Source organism: Dromaius novaehollandiae, chromosome 8 (assembly GCF_036370855.1).
Source record: "Dromaius novaehollandiae isolate bDroNov1 chromosome 8, bDroNov1.hap1, whole genome shotgun sequence".
Lineage (NCBI taxonomy): Eukaryota > Metazoa > Chordata > Aves > Casuariiformes > Dromaiidae > Dromaius > Dromaius novaehollandiae.
Window position 1 is genome coordinate 39,189,372 of NC_088105.1, and position 12,034 is coordinate 39,201,405.

At 46.8% G+C, this 12,034-nt stretch overlaps 1 protein-coding gene across 10 annotated transcripts in view; it reads left to right on the top strand.

Moving 5' to 3' along the window:
- NFIA (nuclear factor I A) overlaps positions 1–12,034 on the top strand; it is a 347,808-nt gene that overhangs the window by 264,695 nt on the left and 71,079 nt on the right. For all 10 annotated transcript variants that reach the window (XM_064516274.1, XM_064516278.1, XM_064516273.1 and 7 more), the window contains 2 exons: positions 4,828–4,945; positions 7,580–7,707. In XM_064516274.1, the coding sequence (XP_064372344.1) occupies positions 4,828–4,945; positions 7,580–7,707 (246 nt within the window). The remainder of the gene's footprint in view (positions 1–4,827; positions 4,946–7,579; positions 7,708–12,034) is intronic.

Here is a 12,034-nt window from a genome sequence, read left to right on the forward strand (position 1 = left end):
GATTTTTAATCCTTTTAATGATCCAGTGAATCCACAAGCACACAAGCCTACATGCAGCTGCATACCAGGTTTCTGTATTTATACAGAAATGGCCATGCTAATTATCGTTAAAATGGTTAACGATAACCCACAGATAACAGGCGATCTTGTGGCAAAGGCATTTTGAAAAGCGAGGGATCCCGCAACAGCCGGGATGCTGGATTCGCCGGGTGCCAGCCTTGCAGGCCGTGTCTCTGCGTGGCTAGCGGGCGCTTGGGCAGCGCTCGAGCATCGGCTGCGTGTGGCTGCCGGCGTGCCTCGGCCTGGCTGCCGCGCCGGGGGACACGGTCCCCGCTGCTGCTTCAGGCGGCGGAGCAAGATCAGCGGTGGCAGTGAGCGTGGCCGAGGTGGGAGGACGTGGGACGCTCGGTGCGGAGGGTTAAAAGCAGCCCCGGGTCGGCCGAAGGCGGGGAGCTGCAGCTGGGGGAAAGACGGACAAATGCTGGAAATGAAAGTAAGCGCCGCCGCGGCAAGCGGGGAGCGTGGGTGCGACTGAGGAAACGCAGCTTCCTCGTGCCTCTCGGCGGAGCGGCCAGCTCTAATCTAAACAAAGTCGCAGCAGAGCCCCGCCAGCCCCACCGCACGCCGGACGCCTGCGGCGGCGAGAGCCCGGGGCCGGGGCCGCCCCGGCTGCATGGCGGGGCCGGGCGGCGGTGCCGGGGCCCGGGGAGCCCGGCCGGGGCGCTGCTGCCGTGAAGGCCGCGTGCAATACGGCAGCTTTCCCTAAACAGCCGCCTGCGCCTTTTCTGCTATACTAAGCACTACAGAAGTGAAGGCAGTTAAAGTCAGCAGCATGAAAATTAACATTTAAAAAGACGCTCTGTATTCCTTAGCAAAGCACTGCTATCCGAAACACACTGGGCTGGGGTGTTAGAGGAAGGGGGAAAAAAAGATTATAATAAAAAATAGACTGCAGGCATAGAACGAGCAGTTGCCGTGACCTTGCCTTTTGTATGCCATTACACAATTCAATGGCAGTCCACTCAAACCTTGCTCTCGATCAATATCCTATTAAAGCAGCACAAAAAGTCTCTATAAACTTAGTGGTTAGCTATGTTTATAAATGGAACTCAGCATAATTAGGTGGTCAATAGCAGGCTGCACTTGTAATTTTAAAATGAACATCGCACGTTTCATATCTGTTGTGCTCGGCAGAACCTCTTTGGATCCGGCGGTGCCGCGCGTAGGAGACAAAGGCCACGCGAAAGCCCCCGGGTCCCCTTCCCTCCCGGCGTCCGCGGCACACCGCGTTTCCCTTTGTTTGGGAAGCCACAACACAGGAAAAAGTTTATTAGCCAAATGTCATGTTTCTCCCATTTAACCTTAAACGCATTATCGCTTCGCTGCAGCGTTACACATGTAATGATCTTAGTCATACCCCAGTCCCTTTGTAAAAATAAATACATAAAAACGGAAAAAAAAGAGGAGCTAAATATTAGCATGACTAAACGAGCGCACCGTAGTCCAAGGAAGACAAATGCCAGCCTGGCTGGTTTCATTTAGTGGGTTTCCTGTTCGTTAATTCAAAAAATTTTGCAAAGTACATATTCCCATTGAGTTAAGCAGAGGGCTTTTGTTAGTTTTTTCTGCTCTTTTCCTCGGCATTTGGGGTGACTGTGGGAGCTAACAAGCCGGCAGCGGTGGAGTAGCCTGGGGAGCAGCAGGGGAGATGCTATCTGAGCCGCGCTGTCCGCGGACACCGGCGTGGAGGCCGGCACCCGTCGGTCTGCTCAGAGGCCCTGCACATGGCCAGGTTTAATGGGGAGACGGGTCCTTGGTCCCCAGAGCCGCCTCGCTCCTCCATCAGGTCCAAGCACCGGGTCGGATGACGTCTCGGTGCAGGTGTGTAGGTGGCAACTCTTGTTTTGACTCGCAGCGGAGATTTCTGACGTCCTCTCCTGGCTGGGAGATGCTCCCGAGCTGCCAGGAGGTCACTTTGCTGAAGAGCGCTCGGTGCAGCCCAGGCGCCCACGTCGCCGCGCCCCATCGCAGCCAGGACCAGGAAGCGCCCGCCCGCCGTGCGGACGAAAACCATTAACTTCCTCACCGCGTTTTGTAATAACAAGTGGTTCCAGCGGCGTAGGTGCGAGCGAAGGTTCAAATACCGCTGCCGAAACCCGCGGAGAAGGGGTTGCGGAGCAGCTCGGCCCTGGGTGAAGCTGGCTGTGGCGCTGGCCGTGGCAGGGTCGTCCTTCGTGTGGAAGAGGTGCCACGGGGCTTTTAAAAACTCGGCTGCCCTGGGCCTTCGGGGCCGCTTTAACCTCCACTCTTCAGCTCTGTTATTGCACTTTGGAGGTGGGTTTAGCTCTTTAACCCAAACAGGCTCTTGAGCGCGGCAAGGTGTTTCGGCCCCTGGCAAACAAAGCAGCCTTTGTATCTACGGCAAGGCCTGAAATGACTTTCTGATTGCCCCTCTCTGCTTTGCGGTGAGCTTACGCGTTATTAGCAATTCCCTGCTCCTACCCCACTGCTTTTCTGGAGTTATGCTTTATTTTCACATGGGGCCAATTCAAGGATTTGAGCAGAACTGTCCAGGATTCGGGGAGAGAATGATTAACAGAGGGAAGCGAAAGGAAGAAGAGAGGCACAATCCGGATATCAGCGTTTTCTTCCATATCTGTTTGGAATAAAGCTGTTTCATAAATCTTGCCGTGGCCAGGAAATTCATTGTGCCTCAGAAAGACACGGTGCTTTAATTTAGTGCTTGTCTTTTTATGTTCCCGTTTGGAAAATACTACGCTTAACATGTAAGTTAGGCTTTGGTAGGTAGAGGGTGCGGAGGAATTGATCAGCGAAGGGTTTGCAGAGCACAAATCTGTTTGGCAAGGAAGTTGCTGAAAACTGTGGAGTGGATGCTGCAGAGTACCTTTATGATTGATTTCCATTCAAGTCAGACTGACTGCAGTGTGGTCATTTTTCTAACCCATAACTGCTCACACTGCAGCAGTCTGCTATCTGCAGGGTGTCTGAATTATAGCAGTCCATGTCCGTGTTACCTTTTACACAAATTACTTACACTGGTTTCTTTTTCCATGCAAATTCATCAGTTTTACAGCCTCTCGTAGACGCTGTCAGGGAACTGTGGCAGAAAGCACGGATTGATAAAATGAGTTAATTTTACTATGCTTATTTTTTCTTCTTTTTTTTTTTGTTAACACACTCTCTCATGTACCCAGTGTACAGGAAGCATATTATAGTTAAGAGCAGATAACAAAGGATTTGAGTGTTCTTCTCAGAAATTACTTCCCAACCTAATTCCTTTTAATGATCATTCCAGATTTTCTCAAGTTTTAATAGTGGCGTGTATTTTCCATCCCGTGCGTTTGAAAGTCCACGGCTCTCCAGGCTGTTCCCTTTCTGTCTCGATGACGTTCTTAAAAGATCCTCGCCAAACAACAGCTAATTGTCTGGTGGGGACGACGAGGCAGCTGCAAAGCTGCATTATTCCTCCGTGGGATGTGGCGTTGGGAGCTCCTGCAGACTCGGGCTGAAATCCTGGCCCCATTACAGGCAGCGGCAGCCCTCCCAGAAGGCTTGCATTTCAACCCAGACGCGCTAGCTGGGTGATACGAGCTATCCTGTCTTCGTTTCCTCGCTCCTGCCCTGTCGGAGTGAAAGATTTGGTCGTGTTTTGAAAATGGGCCAGGTTCTCAGACCCAGGATTAGACTTGGCTCCGCGTCCCCGCGTGGCGGTGGAACGGCTTCGCTCCGTTGCTGTGAATCGGGGCTCCCAGACAAGGCTTCCAGGCCAAGCCTGAGCATTTTATTGTGTAGTACGGTCTTTTTCGGATGCCTCTGAAATGTGAGAGAAAACCGTGATCGGTAATTGTCCACTCCCAAAGTTGTATTGTCCTGTAAATAGCACCGGGACAGCAACAGTGGCTGTAGGACCATATGCCGTGTGGTGACGTTTTTTGTGAAATACATTATCCGTTGACTTGAACATTAAATTGCTCTGCTCCTTTTCTGTTCCCAGAAGAGTACAGCACATGGGAGTGCACAGACTTGTGCCTGCAAACTTTAGGGTGTGGCATTCATAATGTTTTAATGTAAAGAAAAGGCTCTAGGACATGGAAATTAAAGGTATTTGTAGTCGTTACAGAAAAAACTTCACTGCTGGGGAAGGGGTGAGAGGTGAACGATGGAAGATAATCGCTGGGTAACGTTTTTTGTGAGACAGATGTCTCTAGCTCTGATTTAGCTAGAAGAGAGGCCAGAGGAAAGCTGAGATTCTCGCAAGCAGAGGAGAACTCAGGCTTCTTGTCTACTTTGGTGCTTTCTCCACGGAGCATTTGTAACCTCTGTGCTTGAGGACGTACATCATGGTATATACCGAAGGTCCTGAGGTATACGTTTCCCTGCCTATACTGCTTACAGACCGTGCCAAGCACACTACAGAGGTGATGCAGCCTATGGTAACTATGCCAGTAAATGCAATCTAATCCTAAAAAAGCAACAAGTTTCAGTAAATGTTAGAATGATAATAATAGAAAAGTACCGCTTAAAGGAATTGAACGAAAGTGTTGCCATAATTGTTTAAATTTTATAAAGAAGGAATATCTTTGGAGGACAGTAAGAAAGAGACTGTGTCATGGAACGTTGTATTCTTGATAAATTTTACATCTTCTTGACTGCAATACCAGTTACCATTAAGATTTCTTAATTTCTACATCCCACCTGTTCTCATTGCAAGCTAAATACACCCATGAGGAAGAAGAAATGATTTTGAAGTGCAATTCAAGCCTTATTCACATGACTTACTGACTGCCATCTCTTTTGTTTCCCCAGCACCCATAGCTGCAGGAACAGGCCCTAATTTCTCCCTCTCAGATTTGGAAAGTTCTTCATACTACAGCATGAGCCCAGGAGCAATGAGGAGGTCTTTACCTAGCACATCCTCTACCAGGTAATTTAATCTGTGCCTACTGCTGAGTCACTTGGAAACCCAGGCAAGCACCGTTATTCATCTGGGAAAGTTACCACTGAATTATTTGACAAGTTGTTTGAGGGCCCCTAGGTGTACAGCAGTTTCAGATTCGCCAAGCAGAAAGTCTCTCTGGGTTGCTGTTGCAGCTCTTTATTTATATACAAGCTTTGAAGAAATACTACTGCATTGACCTTTATAACTTCTGACTTGTGTCTCAGTGTATCAGGAGTAATTGCATGGGAGTTGGTGGAGTTCCACTGGTGGCAGAAGAGAAGTGGGAGCATACTGAGATGTATCGCTTTGTCCTAACAGGAAGGTCACTGAATATTTGTAAGGAGACAATAGCTATGAATATTACAGCTTGGATTGCGTAGGAAAGAGGAAAGAAACAGCTTGGGTTGCATAGGAGGAAAGAAACCCAGAATCTGCGAGAATTAAGACTGACTTATGTGCATTCTTTATCTTTAAAAGTATTATCTACGAGACTAACATAGTGTCAGAGCCTTGGCCTCTAGCACATCCTGATTTTCATACAGCTTTAAGAATTTTGTGACTCAACCATTTGAAAATTGTGAATTTTTAATGCAGGTGACTGCGCAGGCTGATTTTTATTTTGGCTTAGATGCTAACCATCAGACAAGGATATTTTTTATTTTTTACCCTGTCCTTTTACTTTAACCATCCATGAGAGTAGATTTATAAACAAGCCCAGTCACTCTAGTAGTTCTGAACACTATTAAGGAACCAGATTGATTTTTTTTCCCCCACAGCCAAAATGGATCACTTATTTCAAAGACATGACAAGAAAGTCTAACTTCAGCCCAGGGTTCTTTTACGTTTTTATCTTAGTCTGCAGTGCCACTAGCTTTGCAATAAGCAAGCACACATGTAAAAAGCTCTATAGTTCAAATGTAGCTGTTGTTTTTATTTTTTTAAAAAAACCTCTTTAAAGAGAGGCTCTTAGCAATAACTTCTTAGCTTGTAGTTTGCAGTGACTGAAAGAACAGTCTGCATCTTGCACTCAGTTTGCATTATGAAGCTTGGTGACTATGATTCCCGTTACACATCAGTTCAAAAGTTTGTGCTCTTTCTTTTTTACGTGTAAGCTGGGTAGCCTGTGTACAGTGCTCATCATTAGCACCATTTTCAGGTGGAGTTTAGTTGTGACTCCAAGAGCGAAAAAGTGAGGTTATTAGTGTTACTTAAGAGCTCAGTTGTCGCTCTTCTATTCTTCTGCAAATAGCTAGCACTGATAAGGAGCTAATTATAAACAGCATGGGTAGTTAATAACTTGGTAATATGTTTGTTTTCCTCTCATTAGACCGTTCCCAGTCAGAAAAAAAATATATTCCTTAAATACACAGACTCGATGGAATTATCAGGCGGTAATTATATTGTATGCACACAATTTCCCCTATTGACATGTAGCCGTTCTCCACCTGACGGCCGGGCCAGCCCTGCATCCCCGCCGTAGCGCAGGAGGCTCCTTCCTCTTCCTCCCAGCCCCATTCCGGCTCTCACCTGCGCATCGCTTGAGGTGGAGGACTGAGGAGAGGCTGCACGCGTTAGACCCATAGAAATTACAACAGGATATTTTATGTCTGTTAAATATGTTCCCCCTGCACAAAGGAGCCTGTTCTTGAATGCCTTCAAGCTTAATAGAATACAGATTTGGGAAAAGAAGTTAGCTGACCCAGCCTCGGAAAAGTACTTAAAAGACAAATTCTTGGTAACATCCGCACGCAGTCTCTACAGCTCATTAGGGAAAATAGAGCCAAGTTGAGTGTCTTTGGGTTTGGGACTCTGTCCCTGTCAAACTACCAGAGTCCAAGTCAGGGACGGCCAGAGACTACGGAAAGGGCTCTTCTGTCTCCTGAGCCTTCAGTAAGGGCATCCTTTAGTACTGGCATCGGTCAGAGATACCTGTTGGGGTGGGTTTATGCTTGGTGGCATACATCAATAGAATAAAATACTCATTCTTGTATAATAATGAGAACATTTGAACCAAGAATGTATTCTTGCCTCATTCACTTATCTAGGCTTCTTCTTGTGGGACCAAAGCCAGGGTGATTTAATGGCTGAAGTTAAAACATTGAAAATATAAATTTGGGCTGATAAGTAAGTTCTCTTTCAGAATAAGCTGTGCAAATATCTGACAGTTACAATAAGGCTTATCTGTCATTACCGTGTTTGTTCAAATGACAAAAATCATGCAATACAAGTTAATTTGTTATCTTTTTATTGACTTCTGTGTGCATTGAAAAATGTCCCACTTTTGCATCCATAAAAGTCTAAATGTTAAACTATCTTCTACTTAAAGGATGTTTAGGGAGTCAGTTTGGACTCAATGAGAGGTTATTTTGTCTTACATTGAATCGTAGTCATTCTGGCATAAAGCAAATCAGAAACGGTAGTAGAAGCTGAGATGTTGGACGGTTGGATGGACAGGATGGCCATGCAGGACTTACACCTTCCTCTCCTCAAGGCCCTAAATCCGTTGTAGTTTCTGTAAGCAAGTTAGTCTCATGCGGTGCTAAGAAGGTACATCCCAACAGAAGTAGCTTCGTTCCTTTCCATGTATACAGTATTTATTATGTGTTTTTACCGTTTCAGCTCTACAAAACGTCTCAAATCTGTGGAGGATGAAATGGACAGTCCTGGTGAGGAGCCGTTTTATACAAGCCAAGGGCGCTCTCCAGGAAGTGGCAGCCAGTCAAGTGGATGGCATGAAGTGGAGCCAGGTAAGCCATGGCTTTCAGGAGCCCGAGAAAATTATCTCCGGTTGCTGTTTCGTTGTCAGAATACACTGAATGCGTTATAGAGAGGTGATCAATTATAAAAATCTTGTAACTTCCTCTGAGAGAAGGTCAGTCTAATGAAAATACTGTAGTAGTTTTCTTGCTCTTGCAGCTGTGAATGTTTCTGTAGTGTGTCACTTCTGTATGTTGGCCAAACATCTGAAGTATTTAAATAATGCAGCAAAAGATATGCTGTCTTTCTCTGTCAAAGCTTCCTGATTCGATTCTGGGACAGTGGTGACAATTGCTTAGCAAAAAGCAGTACTTGTCTGGGCTGTGCCTCACAGGTATAATGTTTAAATAAACGTCCCTAAACTTTTATAAGAAAAAAGGACATTTCAAGTGTTATACAGCACTAGAGCTCACTTAGTAATGACTTTTTTAAGAGACTTGCAGAAGGCATTTATTCATCTGTAATACCATGAAGCTCCATACTGAAATAGATAATACTGGGTATTAAACCTTATAATGTTTAGGAAGCAGTTATTCTGCCTTTTCTTAGTTCATTTTGTGTGTGATCTTTCTTGTTGATCATCTTTTGGATTATATTACTTACCTACCTGTCCGCTGATCACTTATCTTGATATCATCTGGGTGCTTAATACTATTGGAAATATTTTTCTTGGTCAGTAGTGCTTACACAGGTGAAGTTAATGCCTGAATTTTCCTACAGTTAAGTATTCAAATATTTATTGCTAATAAAAATAATAGAAGTCATGTACGTTAGATGGACACAACCAGTAGTTTCATCTTCAACCTCCCAGTGTTTCAGAAGGCCTTCTAAACAGTCCAAAGGATCTTTCACGATACACGTTCTTGCCTTTATTGTTTGTTTGGGTTTAAAATAATATGTTTCTGGTTTGAGTTGAAACAACACGTTTGTCCAGGGTTCTGTGTATATTGACCTATACAGCACAGAAAAGTAAATTCAACCTGAACAGCATTAAAATCAGTTCTGTGGGCACTTGGCCAGCCACCTATATCCTTTATCATGTAGGAAACATACCCACAGCCTTCTCCAGAGACCCTGTCAAACAGCTGTGCTTTACAGCCTGCCCAGAAAGTCACCAAATTTGGGCTATTCCAGACTGGGAGGGGACTGATTCCGGCGCCTGGGAGCCCTTGGAGGATCCCCTGCCAGCTGCCCCCTCTCCTCTAATGAGGAGGAGCCAGCTTGTGGGCCCTTATTGACTGCAGATGTGGCGCTTTGGCAGGAGGAGAGGGTGGACCTGCAGGCAGACGAGTGCCAGGCTTCCCGTGACTGCCTTGTCCCAGCCGTCCCCGGGGCGCTGGTGTTATCGGTGAGGTGTCCTGCTCGAGAGATGCTAGGGGCTGTTTGCTCCACCAGCGCCAGTCTCCAGATGATGTAAGGCAGAGCCTCACCTTGTACGAGGCTGCTCGTGGAGCAGAAAAAGCACGAACAAAAGCACCGTGCCCGTCAAGAGGGAGAGATCGCAGCCTCCTCTGCAGACGCAGATGGTTAAAAGCTGACTGGGTCACTGCTGTTACATCATTGTCAGACTGAGGGCTAAATTGCCCCAAAGTTTGGAGTACTCTTTCTTGATGACAAACGTTCTCCGTTTGTACAACAGCCAGAGGTTGGCTATTAATTCTGCTGTCGCTTCTGGTCATTTCCCCACACATGGTCATCACAGCTGTCTCATCCAAGTCCTGATTAGATAGTGGCACTGAACTGCTGAGCTGGACAAGAGAAGGACCTGAAGCCTTGCATGCCCATGAATGGGATGGGGAACTGAAGCTCTTCCATCACTCTTGACACTACTGAGCACTCGTCAGGAAGAAGTACAACTGCCCACATGAAACTCCCTGAGGTTCTCTGAGAGGCAGGAACAAGGCAGAGAAGAAACTTGCTTCTTCGCGACCTTCCTCACTTACTATGGAAGCATCCCAGATTCTGCCTAGTCTTGTCCATAAAATGGCAGAAAATCACCTTGCAACATAAGAGACTCAAACCAGGTACCAACTAGATATAGCTCAGATTCACCAAGCTATCTGTCCCTACGGCAGTGGTGAAGAACAAGTGCTTTGTCCTGCCTGCATGGGATATATTTTCAAATGATCTTTATGCTGTATCCGTGCAGCCCCACCCTGAGACTTCTCCCACAGCCTTGCAGCAGCCTCTCCCCTGAATCATTGCCTCAGCTCCTGTATAAAACAGGGTCAGCTGCGAGAGCATGGCTGGGAGAGAGGTTACCTAAAGAGCCACACCTCATCAGCGGTGAAGGACAAAGAAGTACTGAAGTGCCCTTTCATGCCAGGGCAAGAGTGGTGCGTCACTGGAACCAGGCTCTCCCTCCTAAGTAACAGGGAGGGGACGCATCCTGCTTTGGTGCTGTGCACGGTCCTGTGCCTCACCTCGGAAATCACAGGCGGGTCTGATATTAACGTCTGACCCTTTGTATTTGACACCAGTGCTTTATCTCCATGAGTGTAAAATGTTTTATTATTCTTCGTTGGGGTGTCTGCCTAGAAAATATACTGGTCACCTGAAAGCCATACAAATGATGTTAACATCCCGTATTAACTTTCGCCTTGCTGTAGTATTCCTCTCCATGAGGGGGACGTTGGAGCTCTGCCCTCTTTCAGACACCTCCTTTCCCATCTCCCCTGTCCAGAAAAAGGCCTTGCCATTTGTTTAATCTAGAAGCAAAAATGCTTGCACAGTTTTAACTTACTGTAATCCCTGAGCTTCAGTGTTTCCTTTCTTCTCAGTGAAATTCACAGCAGAAGTTTAAAGACTAAGCCCATCTTTCTATTTGGCTTGGCATTTCTTCCGTGTGGTTCGTTTTATGCTGCGTAGGGTAATGCAGGGTATCAGTGGTGCAGAATGATGCTGATTCGGAAGGCAGGCTGAAGTTTTGTCCTGCGCTGGCAGAGAGTAGCGTACGCCAGGTTTCCAAACCCCATGATTAAACCCCGTCCTTGGGGTTACCGGCCAAACAACAGGAGGAGAAAATCAGGCTAAGGAAAGGAAGCATAGACCTGTCTGCGGGATGGCTGTTCTGCCTGGGGAGGAAAGTTCACAGCGAGGAGCCAGCAGCCAACCTCCCAGCCCAGTCGGATCCACACCAAAGATAATAATAGATCCTTTCGCTTTATTGCCTTTGGGTAGATTGCTTTCTCACAGCAGATTTATCCAGAGATAGCTTCTTGGCCCGTATACCTTGACAGGTTTCCGGGAGGGAAAGGGTGAACAGTCGCGGGGAGGCTGCCTACGTGTGCTGCGTTCGCTGAATTTTGAGGTGTGCACATGCGAGAAAGTGGGGAGGGTAAAGCAAGAGCAGGTGTGAAACCCTCTGCGTTCATACACGTGCAGAGACAGAGCAAGTGCTCATGGCACAGAGGCCGTGAGAGGGTTATAACAGAAGATGTTGGCTGGGGGAGTGCAGGAAAATTAGGAATGTGGTCTACATGAGAGGGGGGGTGGAGAAATGTCTCACTTGAAAAGAGAAAGAGAACACAACATAGCAAAAGGAGAAGGGAAAAGGAGAACGTTTTAGACCGTACAGAAGGGAAAAAATATATAGCGGAATTAAAAAAGGAACAAATGCCAGGAAAACAAAGATTTGACTTCCTAGAAAGGAAATACGAAATGGAATATGTGAACTCCTCCTAGAAAAAGAGAGCACTCCAGGCAGAGGGTTATTTACCGCCAGCCGTGACTACTCACTCTACATCTGTCTCCATTTTTTCCTTTTGAACCAATTCCCTTTTTGGATACTTTCTTACTGCTTTGCTTCCCTGTGATTGCCCCTGTAAGTGGTCTTTGGAGGGCAGGCTGTATACTCAGAACATATGTGCAAACTGGCAGGAGAACAGAAGAGGACAAAACCACTCTGTGTGCTATTCAGATTAGGCAGCGGATGCTTCCCCTGTGCCTGCTCTTGGGGTCCCCACGGCATGCAGAATGCGAGCCGCACCTATTGTCCATCCCTAGGCCTCTTCGTTTTTATAGCACGAAGCTTTGGGGCTTGGGGCACCCTGACATCTGCCTCACGTGGAGACTTCGCCGGGCTAAGATCCTGTGTGCTTCGCCCACCAGCAACATGACCTTTCCATTCTTGGCACTTCAGACCCACCGTAATGACCAGAGGACTCAGCCTTGAGCCCGGGTTTTTTACATCTAGATACTTCTTGCAAGCAAGGATGTAGCACTCTCCTTATACGTCAGACGTGACAGCCAAAGCAAAAACCCACATTAATTCCGTGTTCCTTGTACTGTACTCTTGGAGTCCCACATCCATTTACC